We start from the raw sequence: 23655 nt of genomic DNA on the forward strand, positions 1-23655 counted from the left end.
CAATCAAATTTGAGTCGTATGCCCAATGGGACAGCTTAGACAGCAAAAATTTTGCATAGATTTTCCCGATGATAGACAAAAGGCTGATGTTCCGATAGTTCTCTGGGTCAGCAGGGGGACCCTTTTTATGGACTGGTACGATCACGGCCTCCTTCCATGACCTAGGGATAAGCCCCGTAGAATTAATTGCATCAAAGACTTTGGCCAGAATTTCAGCCCACCACCTCGGTTGCGCAACAATAGCCTCAGCAGGGACTAGATCCGGCCCGGGGGCTTTGCCCGTTTTCAGATCTAGTATCAAGTCCATTATCAGGTCTGGGTCGGTAGAGGGCCACAAAGGTAGATGGTCGGCTCGGAATTCCGTGGGTGAGTTGGATTCCTCTGCCAAGGAGAAATATTTACTCAAGAATTGTTCCCATGTGGGCGCAGGGATAATCACCAGTGGGTACTTCCTTCCTCTTTTGTTTATCAGAGCCCAAAATTCCTGTGGTCTGCGGGATCTAGAGGCCGCAATCAAGGCTCGCCAACGCTTTTGGTACCACTCGCGTTTGGCCAGCTTTAAAGTCTGTTTGTATGCTCTTTTGGCTTGTAAATAGGAGGGTGGTAGAGCCTGGGCATTAGAGTTTTTGTATTCATTATAGATGGAATGAAGAAGGGATCTTGCTTGTTTGCAAGAGGTGTTAAACCAAGGGGCCCCAGCACTGAACTGCGCCACTTTCGCCTTTTGAGGAGGTGATGTAAAAAAAGTGGTAAGGTTTGTTATAAAAAGGTTAAAAAGTTTCAAAACCGAATTGAAATCTTGTAAATCAGTAGTTATTTGAGGTAGATAGGCAATGATTTCCCTATGGAAAAATTCCTGGTATTTTTGGGCCACAGCCTCCGACCATTTGATCCCATTTTGATCGATGATAAGGTTTCCAGAAGGACTGAGTGTTTATAGTCCTTCTGGCACCGGAACAATGACAAAGTGGTCACTATTGGAAGGTGATCACTGAAATGTTGGTTTTCAACTTGGAAGGAAAGTACATTAACGGCCAAATTTGCAGAGATGGACACGACTAAATGACTAAACAACAACAACAACAACAACAATGGAGGACTTAGTCAGATACAACCCACTGGACGTTTGTGGGAATTCAGTACATTGCATATTAGAAAGCGTGACCAATGGTTGATTTCCTTTCAGCTTCAAATATGAAAGAGAAAAACAAAACCTAAATCTGTGAGTCTACTTTGATATTTCATCATTACAAGGCAAGCAGTGGCTTTAGATCATCTTAGCTGTTCCTGCAAATTGAGTCAGAATATAAATAACCATCAACAGGATTTCCACATATCTAATGGTGTTGTCAAATTTCTTAACTAGGAAAGCAAGCCATGTATTTTTAAATAATCTGTTTTTAATGAAATTTTAGAATATATGTGCTTCACCCCTTCATTCTCTTTAGCTACTGAATTCCTTTAATATGATCTCTGAATAAATATGACACTTTTGTTCCCTTTAGTGCATATAAATCAAATTTAAGGGATTCCCAGGGAATTGTCTTTGTTTTCTGCTTTTGTTTTATAAAAATTAAGTTGCTTGTTATGTGTAGCAAGCAGAAGATGAGTAACAACATTAGAGACGCTCCAAATATTCCATTAAAATACCAGCCTGCTAGATTGGTACTCCAATGAAACATTCATTCCCCCCCCCCCAAATGTAGCAAACAAAACTTAACAAAGTACTGAATCAACGTACAAAACCTTAAGAGCTCAAGAGGCTCTGCAGAACAGCTGGACCCTCTGGGTCTAGGCACAGCCACAGCAAGCCTGGCTGAGAGCTGTAGGAGGGCCCTTGGGCAATGGTGGCTTGAAGTAAGAGTAGCTGTGTCGGTGCTCCCTAGTAAAGAAGCAGACTTGCAACCGTGCAGAAGAAAAGGGGGGAAAGGTGCAGCTAGACTGGTTGCTTGGCATGGCTTAGCACTGTCCCTTTTCAGCACTTGCAGTCAAGCGCAGCGTAAGGCCGTCACCAGCCTTCTCAGTGGTTTGGCTGGGACCATGAAGACCCCAGCAGAGAACCCAAGCAAAGCAGTGGAGTACCTCAAGGAACTCAACAAAATCGTCAAGATGCAGCAGGAGCTGCTGGAGAAGATTGAGCAGCAAGCGGCCAAGCTGGATCACGAGAACGCCTGCCTGCAGCTCCAGGCACATGCAGGCTGCTGCTGCTGCAACAGCAGGCAGCCCTGCCCACCTCGCTGCTGCTGGGAGACCTCCAGGAACGCACCACTGGTGATAAATCTGAAGATGAAAGTTCAAGAAACCTCAGGACTCTGCCTATGAACTGCAGAGAAAAGTTGGCAATAACAGGCATGGTGTCTTTCAGGCACACTTGCTCACCATTACTAAGTTGCCAATGCCTGCAGAGGTCCCCCCAAACGAAGTTCCAAAGCCAGGATCTTTGGCCCATCTTGCTGCTCGAAGGCAGACCATTCATCCATTAGCCGCTCCACGGATGGACCAAAATAGGCAACAGAATGCTGGAAACTTTCAGTCACAGTGCAGAAAGGTCTCCAACCTGTTGGCCACAAGATCCGGAACGCTGTCTGCAGACAAACGCCGGCTCCCTCGGCCTGAAGCCAGATGAGCGCCACAACCCTATAGTGGCCTTTGACTGGACTTACCGTATTTTTCGCCCCATAAGACACACTTTTCCCCCTCCAAAAATGAAGGGGAAATCTGGGTGCGTCCTATGGGGCGAATGCAGGCTTTCGCTGAAGCTTGGAGAGCGAGAGGGGTGGGTGCGCACCGACCCCTCTCGCTCTCCAGGCTTCAGGAAGACATCCGCAGCCTGGGCAGCCCTGCAGGAGGTCAGGCAGGGATGTCTAGGCTGCGGATAGCAGCCTGCTTCCTGGAGCGTCGGGCGCCCTGAAAGCAGAGCGCCCGGCGCTTCGGGAGCGCATCCGCAGCCTGGGCAGCCCTGCAGGAGGTCCAGCAGGGCTGTCTAGGCTGCGGATAGCAGTCTGCTTCCTGGAGCGTAGGGCGCCCTGAAAGCAGAGCGCCTGGCGCTTCGGGAGCGCATCCGCAGCCTCGGCAGCCCTGCAGGAGGTCCGGCAGGGCTGTCTAGGCTGCGGATAGCAGCCTGCTTCCTGGAGCGTCGGGCGCCCTGAAAGCAGAGCGCCTGGCGCTTCAGGAGCGCATCCGCAGCCCGGGCAGCCCTGCAGGAGGTCTGAAGCAGAGCGTCCCGCGCGCCGGACAGACATCCGCAGCGTGGGGAGTACTGCAGGGGTTCCCCGCAGGGTTCCCCACGCTGCGGATAGCAGCCTGCCTCCCGGCGGGTGGGGCGCCCTGAAGCAGAGCGCCCCGCGCGCCGGACAGACATCCGCAGCGTGGGGAGCCCTGCAGGGGTTCCCCGCAGGGCTCCCCATGCTGCGGATAGCAGCCTGCCTCCCGGCGGGTGGGGCGCCCTGAAGCAGAGCGCCCCGCGCGCCGACAGACATCCGCAGCGTGGGGAGCCCTGCAGGGGTTCCCCGCAGGGCTCCCCACGCTGCAGATAGCAGCCTGCCTCCCGGCGGGTGGGGTGCCCTGAAGCAGAGCGCCCCGCGCGCCGGACAGACATCTGCAGTGTGGGGAGCCCTGCAGGGGTTCCCTGCAGGGCTCCCCACGCTGCGGATAGCATCCTGCCGCCTGAGGCAGACATTGGCCAGCCCCACAAGCTCAGGAAGGTGCAGTGCCCTTCCTCGACCTGGTTTGGTTTCCCCGACCTGCTTTTGGGGGGGAAATAAAGGAAAATTTTTTTTCCTTTATTTCCCCCCCAAAAAACTAGGTGCATCCTATGGGACGGAGCGTCCTATGGGACGAAAAATACGGTAACTGTTCAGGGTCCTTTACCTTTTTCCTTTACTTGCTTATAGTAGTAGCATATAGGAATGGTGTGCATAGATTTCATCATCATCATCATCATCATCATCATCATCATCATTATTACATCTATTATGAAGGTGGTGGGAATAGGTGCCTGCTGTTTCAAGATTTCAAGGGTTGGTTTCTAGGTTTCAAATTAAATCTCTGGAGCCTCAGTGGAGGAAAGGTTTGCTGCCAAATCCCCACTCGACTCCTTCATAGCTTTTCAGGCTGGAAATGGCTTGTCTCATTCAACACCACATGAACCTAACTACTCAGCTGATGAACAGAAGTGTACCTGTTCTCCTCATGCAGATATTAAAGGATATGCACAGTATCCTGCCTCTGACAACAGCGGATGCTCCAGAGGAAATACATGAGACGCCAGAGGGTTAATGAGAAAAGGAAATGGTTGCCACTGAGCTCATTAGAGGCACAACTTCATTTGTTTTTATTTTTAAAAAACCTCAAAGTCAAATATTACAGAATAATTTCCCCATTTATCTTTATATTCCCACTTATAAATCTGGGGCGGTGGGGAATCAGAACTAGCTTAAGGATAGAGGGTGGTGGTGGGGAACCAAGCAAACAAAGCACAAAAGGAACAAGAACACTATCACACTGTTCCTATAATATAATTCTTATTATGTTTTACTGAAAGCAAGGTGGTCAGAAAAATTGTTCATATGCACCTCCTTCTGCGAAGGAAGGATGAGATGGTGATGTTCCACAGGAAAGGCAAAACAGGAGAGGCATATAGGGCCTGCCTTAAATGTCAGGTGCCACCTCCTTTTCTCGTAGTTTTCTCTGGAGCAGCTGTCCTGTCCCACCCTCTCCCTCCAGATCATCATGGGACAAGCCAACTGCTTCTTCTGGCTGAACAGGAAATTCCCACCCCTCGACTGCTACCTGGGAGTGCCTCTTTTTTGCATATGCAATACTGCATGAAATATGGGGAAGAATATTGTTACAAAGTCATGGCCAGCATATCATAGCCAAATACACATGGCAGGCCACACTCTGGATCTTGTTTTCTCGACTGGGCAGGAAGACCAGTCCCTGGTCGTGGTCAGATCACTTCCTGTTGAGATTTAGGATGTCAGCACCTTTTCCTGTCCTCAGAGGCTATTAGGAAGGTCTACCCTCGGAACCTGATGGGATTCTAAATGGCTCTGGGGGTTTTCCAGCTGATATGACTGGTGCTCCTGTCGAAGCCCTGGCTGACCTCTGGAACACCCAAATGGCTCGGGCTATTGACATGATTGCCCCTGAGTGCCCTCTCCCACTTCATGGAGCCCAATTGGCCCCCAGGTATACTCTGGAGATAAGGGTGAGGAAACAAGCTGGGAGATGGCTTGAACACAAGTGGAGGAAAGATTCGAATGACTTCAACCGAACAACCGAACAATGGCAAGAGCTCATTATCAAACCTACCTAGTGGCAGTGAAGGCAGCAAAGAAGGCATACAGTGGTACCTTGGTTCTCAAACGCCTTGGTACTCAAACGCCAAAAACCTGGAAGTGTTTTTGAACGTTTTTTGGAAGCCAAATGTGGCTGTCGGCTATTGTTTCTGGGGCGCCTGCACCAATCAGAAGCTGCGCCTTGGTTTTTGAACATTTCAAAAGTCAAATGGCCTTCTGGAATGGATTATGTTTGACACTTTTATTTTTGCTATTTATTTTGCATCTTTATTTCTGAGGCTTTTTTGGTTAATTTGTTTTTGTGACTGTGTGGAACCCAGTTCTGCTACTGATTGATTGATTGTGTGACTGCAGAAATGGATAAAATCCAAACAATGATTATCATCAGTGCAGGTAAGATTTTTTTTAAAAAATTTTTTTTATCATTTACAATACTGTCTTATTTATTTCATAGTACTGTACATTGATTATTGCTTTCATTTTATGGATTAATGGTCTCGTTAGATAGTAAAATTCATGTTAAATTGCTATTTTAGGAGTTGTTTTTAAAAGTCTGGAACGGATTAATCCATTTTGCATTTCCTTCTATGGGAAAGTATGCTTTGGTTTTGGAACGTTTTGTTTTTGGAACGGACTTCCAGAATGGCTTAAGTTTGAGAACCAAGGTACCACTGTACTTTGCTGCCTCCGTGGCATCCTCATTATGTTGTCTGGCAGAACTTTTCTGGGTTGTACGGGGCCTTTTACAAGCTGGCCCAAAGGAGGTGATAGAACCAATGGTAGCTTGCTGTGGCTTGTTTGCAAAGCATTTTGAGGATAAAATTGCTTGCATCCACCAAGACCTTGACTCTGCTGTTATAGCAGATGAATCTCATGGGGTGTCCAGAGCACAGTCTAGTCCACTTGTGTTGGATGAGTTTCAGCTGGCAAGGCTCGTGGATGTGGACAAGGTGCTCGGATCAGTCAGGGTGACCACTTGCCCCTCTTGGCTGATAAAACCAGCAAGGAGGGAACAGCTGGCTGGGCCAGGGAAGTAGTTATGAGAGGGGGAGGCAGTGGTAAAACCACTCCTTAAGAAACCTTTCCTGGTTTCAGAAAACCTAACTACTGGCCAGTTGCTAATCTCCCTTTCCTGGGCAAGGTTCTGGAGCGAGTGGTCGCAGACCAGATCCAGGTGCTTTTGGAAGAAACTGATTTTGTGGAACCTTTTCAATCGGGGTTTAGGCCTGGTTTGGGAACAGAAACAGCTTTGGTCCCTCTGTCGAGAGACACACAAGGGAAACATGTCCCTGTTAATTGTTCTTGACTTCTCAGTGGCCTTTGATACCATCGGCCATGGTATTCTTCTGGAGTGACTCTCCGTACTAGGGGTGGGTGGCACCGCTTTGTGGTGGTTCTATTACTTGGGGAATGCTATTCAGCCCTGTGGAAACCGCAGGGCTCAATCCTATCGCCCATGTTGTTTACATGAAACTGCTGGGTGGGGTTAGCCGGAGGTTCGGAGTACGTTGTCAGGCAGTATGCTGATGGCACCCAGCTCTATTTCTCCTTTACATCTGCAGGTGAGGCAGTGGAAGTGCTGGACCAGTGTCCTGCCTCGGTAATGGACTGGATGAGAGCCAACAGACTGAAGCTCAATCCAGATAAGACTGAGGCACCCTAGACCAGATGGCTGGGAGGCTGCCTGCTCTTGATGGGGTTACACTTCCCCTGAAGGAGCAGGTTCGTAGCTTGGGGGTACTCCTGGATCCTTTGCCGTCGTTCGAGGCTCAGGTGGGCTCAATGGCCCAGAGCGCCTTCCATCAGCTTCAGCTGGTGGCCCAGTTACGCCCCTATCTGGACAGGGATAGCCTAGCTACTGTTGTCTATGCTCTGGTAACCTCTGGGTTAGATTACTGCAATGAGTTCTACGTAGGGCTGCCTCTGAAGACGGTTCGGAAACTTCAGCTAGTGCAGAATTCAGCGGCCAGGTTGCTCACCGGAGCAAGACGGTTTGAGCATATTTCACCAATCCTGGTCTGATTGCACTGGCTACTAAGTAGTTTCCAGGCTCAATTCAAAATGCTGGTTTTGACCTATAAAGCCTCAGGACTGCAATACTTCAAGGACCGCCTCTTTCCATATGAACCTACCCAGACCCTGAGATCATCTTCTTCTTCAGCAGGGGAGCAGTGGAAGAAGGAGCAAAAAGGGTTTTCTTGTGTGTGTTTCTTGTGGCTGATTAGCTGCTCTCCCTGTGAAAAGGTCAGAGGGGGCAGGGTTTCTGTTGAGGTAGGTGATTAGCTGTGGGAGGAGCTTATCAGAGCTTGCAGGACAGCGGCGCGTGCAGTTGGATCCATCTTTTAGATTTAGGGGAGCTAGTCTCAAAGGTTTGTTGGGGGAGACCTAGGGTTTTTTTTGGGGGGGGGGAGTTACTTGTCCTGTCTTCATGCTTTTTATGATGGAGAACCGCTGTAGTCACCCCCAACGACACATTCTCAAGATGGAGGGTGAGGGAACAGCTGCAGTCGCCTGCGGTTCCTGCGCAATGTTTGCCATCTTGCCAAAGGTTGCAGGCAGCTTTACCTGCAGCAATTGCATGTTGATTGCCCTCTTACAAGACAAAGTCCAGCAACTGGAGGAACGTGTAGCTACGCTCCAAAGAATTAGAGAGCTGGAGCTCTTCTTGGAAGCAACAGAGCACACCGTCTCCACCAAGGAGGAGACAGGGGACTCCCCTGAGAAGGAGGCTAGTTCACCAACACAGGAGCCAGATATATGGAGAAATGTGACTCAAAGAAGTAGGAGGCCCAGGGTTCGCTCTGATTGTTTAGAAATACACGATCGCTTTGAGGTCCTCTCCCCTAGCATGGAAGACGAAGAGCAGACTCCATTTGAGGATCTCTCCCTCATTACAGTCGATCAGGTATATGAAGACGAGCAGCAAAGTCAGTCCTCAGGGAATGTGCAGGCGACCTTGGAATGGACAGCTCACGGAAGAACCCCGACCAAACCTAAGAGGAGGAGTGTAGTGGTGATAGGGGATTCCCTACTGAGGGGAACAGAAGCAGTGATCTGTGGGCCTGACAAGATGTCTCGGGAAGTGTGCTGTCTCCCCGGGGCTAAGATCCAAGATGTAACTGAACGACTGCAAGGAATCATAAAACCCACTGACAAATACCCCATCCTCTTGGTTCATGTGAGAACCAATGACACTGCAAGCAATAGCCTCCAGAAGATCAAAAGAGACTACGAGGCTCTGGGCAGGAAATTGAAGCAATTAAATGCACAAATTGTCATCTCATCTGTCCCAGTTGAACGATGTGGCCCAGGGAGAGAGGGGAAAATAGTGGAAGTGAACAACTGGCTTTGCAAATGGTGTAAACAGGAACGGTTTGGATTCTTAGATCACGGACTGCAGTTTCTTAAAGATGGACTTCTGGCAAGCGATGGGCTGTACCTCACAACGGTTGGGAGGAATGTTTTTGCCAAAAGTCTCAGAAACCTCATCAGGATGGCTTTAAACTGACTAATGTGGGGGAGGGAGACAGTGCTCCTGAAGGTAGGAGTCTATCAATTGATGAAGATGATCATCCAAATGTCATAGACCAAATGGAGCAAACATCACGCAGACCTAGTGGTGGGAGGAAAAAATCCTTAAATAAGAGACACGGGGGAATGATTAATGGACTTCAATGTCTGTACACTAATGTGCAAAGCATGGGAAATAAACAAGATGAGCTTGAGCTCTTGGTACAGCAAACTAAATATGACATAATAGGCATCACTGAAACCTGGTGGGATAAGTCCCACAATTGGAATGTAATAATGGAGGGATACAATCTATTTCAGAGAAACAGACCAGACAAGAAAGGAGGAGGAGTGGCGTTATATGTCAGGGATGTGTATACCTGTGAAGAGATCCAAGATTTAGAACCTCAAAGCCAAAGTGAGAGCATTTGGGTCAAAATTAAGGGAGAGAAGAATAACAGGGACCTCATTGTGGGAGTTTACTATAGATCCCCAAGCCAAACGGAGGACATAGATGATGCCTTCCTGGAACAGATGGCCAAGCATGCAAAAGGAAGGGAGATAGTAGTAATGGGGGACTTCAATTACCCAGATATTTGTTGGATGTCAAACTCAGCCAAGAGCATAAGGTCAAACAGATTCCTCGCTGGCCTTGCAGACAACTTCATTGTCCAGAAAGTGGGACAAGCAACAAGAGGAACAGCCATTTTAGATCTGGTCCTAACCAATGTTGATGACCTGGTTAGTGGGGTAGAAGTGGAAGGATCATTAGTCGCGAGTGATCATGCTCTTCTGAAGTTTACTATACAGCGGAAAGGAGCAGCCAAGCATACTAGGACTCAATTTCTTGACTTCAACAAAGCTGACTTCATAAAACTTAGGGAGGTGCTGGGTGAGATCCCATGGACAGTAATACTAAAAGGAAAGGGAGTTCATGATGGCTGGGAGTTTGTTAAGAGGGAGATAGTAAAAGCACAACTTCAGGCAATACCAATGAGACGGAAACATGGAAGGTGCCTAAAGAAGCCAGGGTGGCTATCTAAAGAACTTTTAACTGAGTTAAGATTAAAAAAGGATGTGTACAAAAAAAGGGAAAAGGGGGGAAACCACCAAAGAGGAATTCAAACAAATAGCCAGAACGTGTAGACACAAAGTCAGAAAAGCTAAAGCACAGAATGAACTCAGGCTTGCTAGAGAGGTTAAAAGCAACAAAAAAGGCTTTTATGGGTATGTTCGTAGCAAAAGGAAGAACAAAGAAACAGTGGGGTCACTCAGAGGAGAAGATGGTGAAATGCAAACAGGGGACACAGAAAGGGCTGAAATCCTCAATGCCTTCTTTGCCTCTGTCTTCTTCGATAAAGAAAACAATGCCCGACCTGAAGAATTTAGAGCAAATGATTCAGCAGAGGAAACACAGCCCAGAATAACTAAGGAGATAGTACAAGAATACTTGGCTAGTCTAGATGTATTCAAGTCTCCAGGGCCAGATGAACTGCATCCAAGAGTATTAAAAGAACTGGCAGATGTGTTCTCAGAACCACTGGCAGTCATCTTTGAGAATTCCTGGAGAACAGGCGAAGTCCCGACAGACTGGAGGAGGGCAAATGTTGTCCCTATTTTCAAAAAGGGGAAAAGAGAGGACCCAAATAATTACCGGCCAGTCAGTCATGTCAGACTAACCTATAAGTCATGTCAGACTAACCTGATCTCGTTTTTTGACAGAATTACAAGCCTGGTAGATGAAGGGAACGCAGTGGATGTAGCCTACCTTGATTTCAGCAAGGCATTTGACAAGGTGCCCCATGATATTCTTGTAAAGAAGCTGGTAAAATGAGATAGGTTTTAGGTTATGCTATGCTTCTAATAGGTTATGTTACATTCTGGATTATGTTATGTTCTAATAGATTATGTCTGAATAGGATGAGAGTGTTGGAGATACGTGCGAATGTGTATGTGAATCCGGTCTTGGGTGCTTGATTTTCGTTGTTGTGTATACTGTGTATATACGGACAATGACAATAAATTTATCTATCTTTATAAAATGCGGTCTTGACTTTGCTACCACTCAGTGGATTTGTAACTGGCTGGCTGTCTGAACCCAAAGGGTGCTCATCAATGGTTCCTCTTCATCCTGGAGAAGAGTGACTAGTGGGGTGCCACAGGGTTCTGTCTTGGGCCTGGTCTTATTCAACATCTTTATCAACGACTTGGATGATGGACTCAAGGGCATCCTATCAAATTTGCAGATGACACCAAACTGGGAGGGGTGGCTAATACCCCAGAGGACAGGATCACACTTCAAAACGACCTTGACAGATTAGAGAACTGGGCCAAAACAAACAAGATGAATTTTAACAGGGAGAAATGTAAAGTATTGCACTTGGGCAAAAAAAATGAGAGGCACAAATACAAGATGGGTGACACCTGGCTTGAGAGCAGTACATGTGAAAAGGATCTAGGAGTCTTGGTTGACCACAAACTTGACATGAGCCAACAGTGTGACACAGCAGCTAAAAAAGCCAATGCAATTCTGGGCTGCATCAATAGGAGTATAGCATCTAGATCAAAGGAAGTAATAGTGCCACTGTATTCTGCTCTGGTCAGACCTCACCTGGAGTACTGTGTCCAGTTCTGGGCACCACAGTTCAAGAAGGACACTGACAAACTGGAACGTGTCCAGAGGAGGGCAAGCAAAATGGACAGGGGCCTGGAAACGATGCCTTATGAGGAACGGCTAAGGGAGCTGGGCATGTTTAGCCTGGAGAAGAGGAGGTTAAGGGGTGATATGATAGCCATGTTCAAATATATAAAAGGATGTCACGTAGAGGAGGGAGAAAGGTTGTTTTCTGCTGCTCCAGAGAAGCGGACACGGAGCAATGGATCCAAACTACAAGAAAGAAGATTCCACCTGAACATTAGGAAGAACTTCCTGACAGTAAGAGCTGTTTGACAGTGAATTTGCTGTCAAGGAGTGTGGTGGAGTCTCCTTCTTTGGAGGTCTTTAAGCAGAGGCTTGACAACCATATGTCAGGAGTGCTCTGATGGTGTTTCCTGCTTGGCAGGGGGTGGACTCGATGGCCCTTGTGGTCTCTTCCAACTCTATGATTCTATTCTATGATCTTCAGAGGCCCTCCTTTGTGTGCCCTCTCCTTGAGGGGTCTGGATGGTGGCAACATGAGAACGGGCCTTCTCTGCAGTGGCTCCCCATTTTTGGAATGCTCTCCTTAGGAAGTTTGCCCAGCACCTTCATTGTACACCTTTAGGTGCCAGGCAAAAATGTTCCCTTTTAACCAGGTCTTTGGTTAATCTGATTTACATCCTATGCCCTTTTAAAATGTCTTTTTGTGTGTAGGGGAGGTTATTGGGTTGTTGGTTTTATTTTTATTATGTATTTTGTGGTTTTATATCTTGATTTTATTTTGTGAACCGCCCTGAGATCCCCAGGTATAAATTCAAACACTACTACTACCAGCAAAAGCACGCAGGGCAAGTAGATAAATAGGTACTGTTCCAACAGGAAGGTAAACGGCATTTCCGTGCGCTCCTCTGGCTTCGCCAGAAGCGGTTTAGTCATGCTGGCCACATGACCCGGAACAACTGTCTGCAGAAGCGGACAAAAGCCGGCACCCTCAGCCTGTAAACCGAGATGAGCGCTGCAACCCCAGAATTGTCTGCGACTGGACTTAACAGTCAGGGGTCCCTTTACCTTTACTAACGGGGACTGAGTAACAGAGAATGGGTTGTATGTGAGGATGGATAAGTATTTTAAGATGCTATTAGTCTTTTATTTGATATACTTTTTAGGGTTGTTGAGAAGAGAGAAAGACTAGAAAACACTTTGGCAAACTGAAAATGCTACTGCGAAAAAGTAGGATAGTGCAGAGAACTCAGTCAACACTTTGCGCAGGCTAGCCTGTCCCATCAAGCAACCACATACTGGATTTTCGAAGGACCTACAGTCAAAGTCCATTTTTTGTAAGTCTCAATATTCTGGTTGTATCCACACCCCTCAGAGATAGGCAAACTGGATATGGACTATTTATTCTTAATATTCTACATCAGTATTACATGTATATCCATTCCATTTTTCCTCTAAGGTGGCATTCAATAATCTTCTTTCCTACTTACCCTCATAACTATCGAAGGTGAAAAATAGATCTGACCCACTTGTGGGTTATTGACCAGAGTCAGCTGGGTGCCTAGATTCAGAACATGGGGCTTTGCACACATGCCAGGAGGAGAGAGTCTCTACCAGTTAAAAATACTCTCAGAGTTAACCAGCAGCATAGCATGGAATATAGGTTGTTGTGCCTTTTTGCATATCCTGTTTGGTCTGATTTAAAGCTCTTGTCCCCCACCACTTTACCCCTCCAGCAATGAACAGATCACATACGCTTAAGTAAGTTTAAAACATTTGCTTACTAAACCCAAACGTCTGATTCATGCATTGTCCCATGAAGGAGACACACAAGCAGATTACTACTGCGTGCAAAATACACAATATAGTTTCCAACATGTTATCTGAACTTGGAGCAAGTTCAGACATGTCTGTCCTGGCCAGTTACATAGCTGGAAGACAGTGTGAGAAAAAGGAAGAGAAGCAGCTTCATCCATCTATCATGGGTGCTTTAGTTGAGATTCCAGCATTGCAAGGGTTTGGACTGGATGCCCCTCAAGATCCTCTTCCAACTCCACAATTCTATGAAATATCCCCGCCCACTCTGCTCAGGTGGGGCAGTAGACCCCCATACATTGAGGATCCCTGTACTTGTCTAAGGCTGCAAATGCTCCAACATCTTGGGAGGGCAAATAGGAACACACACACACACACACCATTGGGTCGCCACCATTCTGCCACTGCCCACCCTCATGCTGCCACCACTGCCCACCCATCCCATTTCTGCCACCAACATACTTCTGGAAGCAGGTGCTGCGCTTTCAGCGCTTCTGGAAGTGTGACGGCAGCTTCCAGAAGCATGTCAGTGGTTGCAGCAGAGGGAGCCAAAGTGGGATATCCAGGACTGGGATCAGAAGCTGGGACAGCTTCTGATAATTGGATGTCCCACTCAAAAGAGGAATGTGTAACAGTGGTGGGGCAGTAGTGATGTTTTTTATCCAACTCTTATCTGCCACTTCTTTTTAACATGGCTTTCATCACTTCTGGCAGTTCCCTCACTATGAGAAGTAAAGTTACAGGGGACCAAGCAGAAGGCCTTCTCGGTAGTGGCTCCCGCCCTGTAGAACACCCTCCCATCAGATGTCAAGAAAATAAATAATTATCTGACGTTTAGAAGACATCTGAAGGCAGCCCTGTTTAGGGAAGTTGTTGGTTTTCTTTTTTTAAAAAAGACTGATATTTTAATGTATTTCTAATCTCCTGTTGGAAGCTGCCCAGAGTGGCTGGGGAAACCCAGCCAGATGGGCGGGTTATAAGCAAATAATAATAATAATAATAATAATAATAATAATAGTCATTTGTATTATATTTTTTGCCACATTATTGTATCCCCCCTTATTTTATTTAAATGAAAACACATTAAAAGAGGGAGGCAAATGGATTTTTAAATATGGATGAAGCTTCAAAAGCAGTTTTGATAGAGTATGGGGTGATGCTGCTGTTAAGGGGAAAAGGGAGACTATTGTATCTGATCTCTCATCATGAGGGCAACATATGAAATGACATGTAGTCCCACAATTTCAGTGAAAGAACAAGGCATCCAGTGAATGCATTTATTTATTCATACTAGTATTTATATACCACAATATAAAACCCATTAAAAGGAGTACAAAACAATAATTGAAATGAGTAGCTACTGAAGGAAATTCTGAACAACCACTTGGGCCTGTTGGCATTTAAAAAAAATATCTTCAAGAGCCATTTAAAAGTCAAAAGCAAGGAAACCTGCCAAATCTCTGCTGGAAGAGTATTCCACAGCATGGGACCAGCAAAACCTCTTTCCACTCAATAAGGATGGTGGACTAGAAGAAGACTAGAGATTTAACTTCCTTAATATTACCGCTTCAAAAAAGATATTTGGTATGTAAAAGAGGGGAGGAAGGGCCTTTATCCTGCCTCCTTACTGAGTGGGAAGAAGTGGGCTGCTTGAGAGCAATGAGCTGGGGGAAACCGCATGGTGTATCTATGGCATACGTGTGTGCCTGTGTGTGAAACACTTCATTAATAGCAGTGTTCACATAAAATACTGGAAGCCCAGCTACGGTTTAATGTATTTGTCCCAAGTTTTGTAGAAATTAAAATGTACACCAACACCCTATTGCATGAATTACTGAACCGAATTATTTAAGTCTTGAATAAATGACAGAACAAAAATAAGCAAGCTGCACTACATGTGCATGCAATAAGGACAATGTCACTAATATTACAATCCACAGAGGTGACATTTCCAAATGCCTATTCAACTTTTCTGTGTATGAAAAATCCAAATCTTTCTTCTCTTTAGATTCATTTGGCCTTCTTCAAGGACAGCCAGGTGCACAGACTCATCTTACATTACAACCTCTCACAAATCCCTTATTTAATCTTCTGGGTTTACGCTGCTTTTTGAGCTAGGGTAAGCAGCAGCATGAAAATGCTTCATGTAAATGTTGCTTTAATCCTATGAAAGCCACAAAACAGGCCTAGCTGAATGAGCAGGAAACTGAGCTCAGGAACTCTCTGTGACCTTGATTGCACTGTCGCTCTTGGCACCAGCATGGTGGCCACAAGGTCATGCTGAGGACGAGGAAAGCAACCCAGTCTCACTTGTAGGAACTCCTTTGTATGGATCAGCCGGGCCAATCTGTGTTCTGTGGTGTCTGATGTTTACAATGCTTTGAGCTCTAGGGTTTGATTACACATCTCTCCAATTGCAGATAGATTACAGAATTTCTATCCCCAAATTTGGATGTGACATCAGTCCAGTGTGAAATTATTCTTTATTGCTTTTGGTTTTAAAGTATTTTGGAGGGTGGGAAAGAAACAGAACAATGCAGAAAGTTCAAACAAACAAATGAGTGAAGAAATTATTTAAAAACACTCCATGTGTCACCACTCTCTTAAAAAGTACCAAGAACCAGGTCTGTTAACATGTGTTGGTGGTAAAATGCAGGGCTTGGAGGACTATCATTAACGTGGCCTCTGGGAAAACACAAACACACTTTCTGAAATTAAATCTTCACGTTTGCCCACCGCAGTCAGTTGCTGGCATGTTAACCTGTAGCTGAGGCCTCACATCCAGTGCCAATGCAAATACTAAGGAACAAGAAGAGCAAAGATCCTTTTTTGTTGTTCAGTAATATTAAATCACAGAAAAGGGGAAAAGAGATAGCAACACTCAAATTTTAAACTCAAATACATGTGCACAGGATTATTTTTCACATTGTCTAAACTGTACTTGCTTAGAAACTTCTTTTTTCATGTTTGTAGAAGAAAAAGATAAAGAAAAAAACAACGAAGACTTTCCTCAACAACAACGTACACAGAGTGGGTGAAGATGACCTTCAACATAATACAGGTTTTGCAATAAGTATGGTTTCATGATCAGTGTGGAAATGCAGCCTAGTTCCCACAACTGTTTTATTGGCAAAAGTAAGAAAGGGCTTGGGTCAGTCTGGAAATTAGTACAAGAATATAACTTGAAATTAGAACTTGAGAAAAATAGAACTGAACAAGAAAAATTGAGGCTTGAGCAAGAATTGGAAAAAGAAAAATTGAGGACTGAGCAGGAAACTGAACAATTGAGGCTTGAGCAAGAATTGGAAAAAGAAAAATTGAGGACTGAGCAAGAAACTGAACAATTGAGGCTTGAGCAAGAATTGGAAAAAGAAAAACTGAGGGCTGAGCAGGAAAGGGAACAGCAGCGGTTTCAGTTAGAGAAAAGACGGCTGGAATTAACAGTTTTAGAAAATCGTAATAATAGTAATAACACTGATGGGCAGAATCAACTGAAGATAGATTTAAAACGCTGTCAGGGGTTCAGAAGGAGAGACACAGGAGGGGGAGCAAATGGAGAGTGAGGAGGAGGAGTACGAGGGGGGCGCAGGCAGTGACAGTGGCCAGAGTTATTCCACAAGCCTCTCTAGCGAATCGGAGGACTCACAGAAGGGAGCGCCGGTGGCCAGAGCGAGGGGGGCTCCAGGGGGGAAGCCCCAGGAGGAAGGGGCTAGCGGGGAGTCCCTGAGCAGCAGTTGGAAATCAGGACCAGCTTCTCCACCAGAGCGCAGTGGGGAGGGGGAGTCCCAGGAGTCGGGACCAGTGTCCTCACCACCAGAGGGAGGAGAGGAGTCAGGTTTGGCAACACCCACATCAGGAAGTGGGGAAACGGTCAGAAGGAAAGTCACCGGCTGGGCGCGCGCGCCAAGTTCAAATGTACAGGAGCGCGGCACAGCGGGGAGCCCGGGAAGGGAGCCAGGTCCTAAAGCCCGCCGGAGGGAGGGGCAAGACTCAGGAGGCTCAGCGTCAGAGGAGTCCAGGAAGGAGGGAACCCCAGAGGGCAGAAGGACCCAACGCAGGAAAGAGCAGCGCAAGAGGTGGAGCCGGGCTAGAATCTTAAACTGGTGTGGGTGGAGCAGTGAGTCAGAGGGGACTTAGCCGGTCTAGCGTCAAGACGTGGGTCTGCGCGCCCAGAGCTTGGAAATGGAAACTAAACCTTAATAAAGACTTTTGTATATAACATCCACTGGGTGTTGGTCCTCTGTGAGCTGGGACCTAGCGGCAGTCCTGACAAACGCTTTCCTGAGTTTAGAGATAAGGATAGCCCAGAAGCATTTCTAGTATCCTTCGAGAGAGCCTGTCACGATTTTCAAGTGAGAGAGGGAGATAAAATGATGATCTTGAGAGCTAGAATAAGCGGTCCTCTAGCCAAAATATATGCTCAAATGACTGAGGAACAAACCCGAAATTTTGATGTGTACAAGCAGTTAATATACGCACGCTTTGGGATTACCTCAGAGCAGTTGAGGAAAAAATTTAGAAGTGTGACAAAGGTGAGGGAGGAAACCTATGCGCAGATGGGGGCAAAGATAAAAACTTACCTCACAAGATGGTTAGAGCAAGAGAATGCAGACACGGTACCTAAGATTACAGAAGTGATGGCGTTGGAGCAATTTTATGACACAATAAATGGCCAATTGAAGTACCTGATAAAAGAAAGGAACCCCAAGACAATAGAGGAAGCAGCTGGTTTAGCCGATAAAATAAATGAAATCAGAGACCACAGATTTGATGGGCCAAAACTTGGTGGGAGATATTGGGAAACAAACAAGAATAAATTTCATCAAACCAAAGGAAATATTACCTCAGAAACCGATAAGAGAAGCAGCCCCTCATCAAAAAGCCCACATGAGAAGGCACACACCCATACAGAGTTTACTGAGGGAAAAGTTAATAAAACAAGTTATGCAGGACCCAAAGACATTTCATGCTGGAGATGTGGAAAATTAGGTCATAAAAGTTTTGATTGTAAAACAGGAAAAGAAACATCTAGTTATAGCACCACACAGAAACAGACATATTGTATCCAGCCTGTGGAGCAGGGCCCAACTAGTCAGGTTGTCAAGGGAACGGACGTGCCAACTAGGCCCAAGCCTGCTGAGGTAGTAGAGGCCCAAGTCCTGCACCGTTATGCGATTCAACAAGATAATCTCTTGTTAAAGAACGCTGGAGAGTATATCTGGATAGACGGAAAAAGATATCTCGGGTTAAAGGACACGGGATCACAAGTCCACCCGGAGATAATCAAGGATGAGGCCATAATTCCAGGAAAAGTAATGAAATTAAAAGGAATTTCGAAACAAGCAGAGATCCTGAAGGTGGCAGAAATAGATGTCAGGTTCAAAAACTGGGCAGGGAAGTGGCAGGTAGCCCTTTCGGAAGAAGTTCCCGCCCCTGTGCTCATTGGTTGGGACATTTTAGAACATGTGCAGAGTTCTTTCATAGTTTCCAGAGCAAATGGGAGCCCACAGTCACCTAATCCTGAGGGGGTGGATACAGTAGCAGAGGCAGACAGTGCTGAAGGACAGCAAGGGGATGATCAGCGTGAGGAAAGAAAAAACACCTTTTTGTTTCCTTTGACTAAAAGTCAAACCCCAAGTTTTGCCAAAAAGCAAAAAGAAGATACTGAGTTACAAAGGTACTTTGAGGCAGCCGAGTCGGAGAGGCCATTAACTCCTGAGTGCCCAGAACGGATTTGTTTGAGCAGAAACCTTTTATATCGAGAAGTCCTTGCCCCACCATGGGGGGGGGGGGGGGGAGAGAAGTGAGAAGACACTTAGTAATCCCACATGAATACCGAGGCAAAATCCTGCAGCACACTCACAACAATGTATTTGGAGCGCATATGGGTATTACACGTACAAAACAGATCTTGCAGGATATGAATCCTTGTTCAGTAATATTCCAGGAGTGGCCAAGGGTGTGGAACATCGGATAGACACAGGGGAAGCCAAACCCATTGCTGTGAACCTCTACTGTATAACAGGAGGGTATGTGGAGAAGGTTTGCAATGAGGTGCGGGACATGTTAAAAGCGGGAATTATTGCACTTTCAGAAAGCCCTTGGGCAGCCCCTATAGTGCTATTGGACAAGCCCGATTGATCAGTACGCTTTTGTTTAGATTTCAGAAAACTGAACCATGTCACCAAAGCAGATGCATATCCCATGCCACGACTGGATGATCTGATAGAGACCACTGGGTGATGTCATTACACCACGTGTTTAGATTTAACCAAAGGATATTATCAGGTTAAGATGAATCCGAAGGACCAAGAGAAGACAATCCATGGACATGACTTAAAGAAGAAAATTAGTTTACCCTATAAAAAAGAAAAATCCAGCTTGCATGTGGTATTTCCGATTTCCAAACACACCTGAGAATTCATACTTGGCTCCCCTTATTGCCTAAATCTGACAAAAGGATATAATGTTATTGCCCTCGGTCTATCCTAGAGTCCAGAATGAGAATTTTAGGTATTCTGGGAACCCAAGCCATTTGGAACTTTTTAAAGAATGGCATCTTGAACTGTGCAGGAGGGATAATAGGAAGCAATGCCATTTTTGTTGTATACTATAACTGGGGCCAAAGGAGAGGTGTTCTCACCTTTGACAGCAGCAGAAACAGTTTCTCCAGATCAGTCCCATATGGACAATCTTGAGGTTATAGAGGTACAAAATATCTCCTGCCAAATCTGCATTTGATAAAAAGGATTGCTGAACAGAGCATAGCCCAAATCCATCTTGCATGCTGTCAGTGTTTACAGCAGACCTTACAAATGGAACATGGAGATTAAAAATATATATAATGCATGTCCGAAGCAAGAGATATTAGCCCCAAGCTAGCATTCTTAATTAATTAATTAATTAATTAATTAATTGTACAAGGCAGGCTCAAGGAGTATGTGGACCGAGAACTCCCAGAAGTGCAAGCTGGAGTTAGAAGAGGCAGAGGAACCAGAAACCAAATTGCAAACATGCGCTGGATTATGGAGAAAGCTAGAGAGTTCCAGAAAGACATCTACTTCTGCTTCATTGACTATGCAAAAGCCTTTGACTGTGTCGACCACGGCAAACTATGGCAAGTTCTTAAAGAAATGGGAGTGCCAGATCACCTCATCTGTCTCCTGATAAATCTCTATGTGGGACAAGAAGCTACAGTTAGAACTGGATATGGAACAACTGATTGGTTCAAAATTGGGAAAGGAGTACGACAAGGCTGTATATTGTCTCCCTGCTTATTTAACTTATATGCAGAATTCATCATGCGAAAGGCTGGGCAGGATGAATCCCTAGCCGGAATTAAGATCGCCGGAAGAAATATCAACAACCTCAGATATGCAGATGACACAACCTTGATGGCAGAAAGTGAGGAGGAATTAACCTTTTAATGAGGGTGAAAGAGGAGAGCACAAAATATGGTCTGAAGCTCAACATCAAAAAAACGAAGATCATGGCCACTGGTCCCATCACCTCCTGGCAAATAGAAATGGAGGCAGTGAGGGATTTTACTTTCTTGGGCTCCATGATCACTGCAGATGGTGACAGCAGCCACGAAATTAAAAGACGCCTGCTTCTTGGGAGAAGGGCAATGACAGGCCTAGACAGCATCTTGAGAAGTAGAGACATCACCTTGCCAACAAAGGTCCGTATAGTTAAAGCTCTGGTTTTCCCAGTAGTGATGTATGGAAGTGAGAGCTGGACCATAAAGAAGGCTGATCGCCGAAGAATTGATGCTTTTGAATTATGGTGCTGGAGGAGACTCTTGAGAGTCCCATGGACTGCAAGAAGATCAAACCTCTCCATACTGAAGGAAATCAACCCTGAGTGCTCACTGGAAGGACAGATTGTGAAGCTGAGGCTCCAGTACTTTGGCCACCTCATGAGAAGAGAAAACTCCCTGGAAAAGACCCTGATGTTGGGAAAGATGGAGGGCACAAGGAGAAGGGGACGACAGAGGACGAGATGGTTGGATAGTGTCTTCGAAGCTACAAACATGAGTCTGACCAAACTGTGCGAGGCAGTGGAAGACAGAAGTGCCTGGCGTGCTCTGATCCATGGGGTCACGAAGAGTCGGACACGACTAAACGACTAAACAACAACAAAGCATTCTTAAAGTAACAAAAGCACGGAGCAGGAGACTGGGAACTTTCAGAATTTAAAACTAGATCATGGAATCATTTCAGACAATGAGAACAGTAAGATGATGAGTATGAATATGATTTATTATCATCTTACATGCAAACTTCCATATTTTTTTCATTTACAGCTATTTTCTATAATCTTGATAAAATTCAAAACTGAAGAATAATTATAGATTGGAAAGTGTTTATAGTGAGTTTGTCATGCTAAGAAATTATAGTATTTATTCTAAAGCAAGGTGTGACACCGCTTTAAATGCTTTTGTTCTTTCTAATTTCTTTTAAAGAACAGAATCTCAGTCTCCTCTTCTTTTATTCTTTTTATTGTTTTATTCCATCTATTATCCTCTTCAAAATTGATTTTCAATCTGCTAAATTATGGACTCAATTTTTAGGACTCCTAACAACATAGGCCATTACATGAGAGTTATTTTGTATGCACTTCATAATACTGGATGGCAATATTTTTCAGAAAACCACCATTATTTTGGCATCCTTCTCTTGACATCTTTCTCCTCAGTGTTCCTTGCTGTCTATGTAATATATGTTTAGAGGTTTGAAGACTGCTTGAAGCACATTGGTGCTGCTTCCCACAATGACTGTCAGGCTGCTTGAAATTCTAGAGTTGGCAAAGTAGGAGAAGAAGTAATGAAAACAAAGGTGACTGGTGACTTTGTAGATGTGAATACATCATCTACAAATATAACAGTAAATGCTTCAATAATGGTGAAGAAAAAGGGATGGGCCAATGGAGAACACAAATTAGAATCCTTTGTTCAAGGGATGTGGGTGGTGCTGTGGTCTAAACCACTGAGCCTCTTGGGCTTGCCAATCAGAAGGTCGGTGGTTCAAATCTGCATAACGGGATAAGCTCCCATTGCTCTGTCCCAGTTTCTGCCAACTTAGCAGTTCAAAAACAAGCCAGTGCAAGTAGATAAATAGGTACTGCTGTGGCGGGAAGGTAAATGGTGTTTCCGTGCGCTCTGGTTTCTGTCACGGTGCTCCGTTGCGCCAGAAGCCGTTTAGTCATAGTGGCCACATGAACCAGAAAAGCTGTCTGCCGACAAACACCGGCACCCTCGACCTGAAAGCGAGATGAGCGCTGCAACCCCATAGTCACCTTTGACTGGACTTAACAGTCAAGGAGTCCTTTACCTTTACCTATTACCTACCAACAAGGTTTGTATCAGTTCTGTGCTAAAAGCCAAAATAATGGGCGTAACCCCAAACTACTGATGAACACCAAATTATTAAGGAAATCACATTTGTTTTCTATCTTGTAAAATACTGCTACAACAGAAAAGGCAAGTATGGTAATATCAAATTATTAGCCTTAAAAAAAACAACCTAGTTGGTTGTAATTAGCTTGTAACTTAGTTTAAGAACAAAGACATGACTGATGAATTTGATTTATATTGATGAATATTGAGATAGCAAACCAGCAAAGTAGTAATGTTATTTCCATAATATTAATCTGGCAGTGTGATATCTTATATGTTTGGTCATCTGGTGTGTTTGGTCTTACTCTCCTGTAGAGGCTATGAGACACAGAAGTGGAATTCACAATGCAATAGAAATGAACACAGTAACTTTGATTACAATTGATATATCTTTCAGCCAAGCTTTGGCCTTAAAATTGCAGAGGAATAGCTAAGTGACAAGGGTGTGCATATAAACAAGTAATAATAATATGGGAATTATTTAGAAAGTATGGATTTTGTTTCAATATGAGAGCCAAACTAAGCTCTCTGAAGTTGCTAGAAATTGCTCATGTATTATCAGAGCACGTTCATTGTTTATCCAATTCATTTAGTTGTCAGGAAACAGAAAGTATTTTATTAGAGAAAGCTGGGTGTCACAGTCAATAGGGAAAACTTAACCTTGACTAGCTGTGGTGGGTCTTGAACTTTGAAATATAAAAACAATCATCACTCTGAACATTTCATCATTTTAAAGAGCCTGCTTAAATGGCCTGCTCAGCAGGTGATACTGGTAATTGCTCTGCTTTAACTTCTGGTGTGCTGGTTTACTCCCACTTTGACTATAAAGAAGATAAGAAAGTGCATGACTACACACACATTTATTAAAATTATGAGAAATACTTCAAGGATAATGTTTAGTCCAGGACTTCACTTACAACAGGAAATACCCAATTTCAATATTTTGGTTATTCATCCACTAGTCAGAATGACAAATAAGTGGGTGAAACCAG

At 45.0% G+C, this 23655-nt stretch overlaps 1 protein-coding gene across 15 annotated transcripts in view; it reads right to left on the minus strand.

Moving 5' to 3' along the window:
• CCDC91 (coiled-coil domain containing 91) overlaps positions 1-23655 on the minus strand; it is a 149346-nt gene that overhangs the window by 3002 nt on the left and 122689 nt on the right. For 4 of the 15 annotated variants that reach the window (XM_083738773.1, XM_083738776.1, XM_083738775.1 and 1 more), the window contains one exon: positions 1194-2280. The exons of 4 other annotated variants lie outside the window; for them this stretch is intronic. In XM_083738773.1, the coding sequence (XP_083594899.1) occupies positions 1960-2280 (321 nt within the window). In that variant the 3' untranslated portion in view covers positions 1194-1959. Of the gene's footprint in view, positions 1-1189; positions 2281-23655 lie in introns of those variants that run through there. 7 more of the 15 variants (XM_083738766.1, XM_083738779.1, XM_083738765.1 and 4 more) reach the window with 6 other exon arrangements.

This window comes from Podarcis gaigeae (assembly GCF_964106915.1).
Source record: "Podarcis gaigeae genome assembly, chromosome: 5".
NCBI lineage: Eukaryota > Metazoa > Chordata > Lepidosauria > Squamata > Lacertidae > Podarcis > Podarcis gaigeae.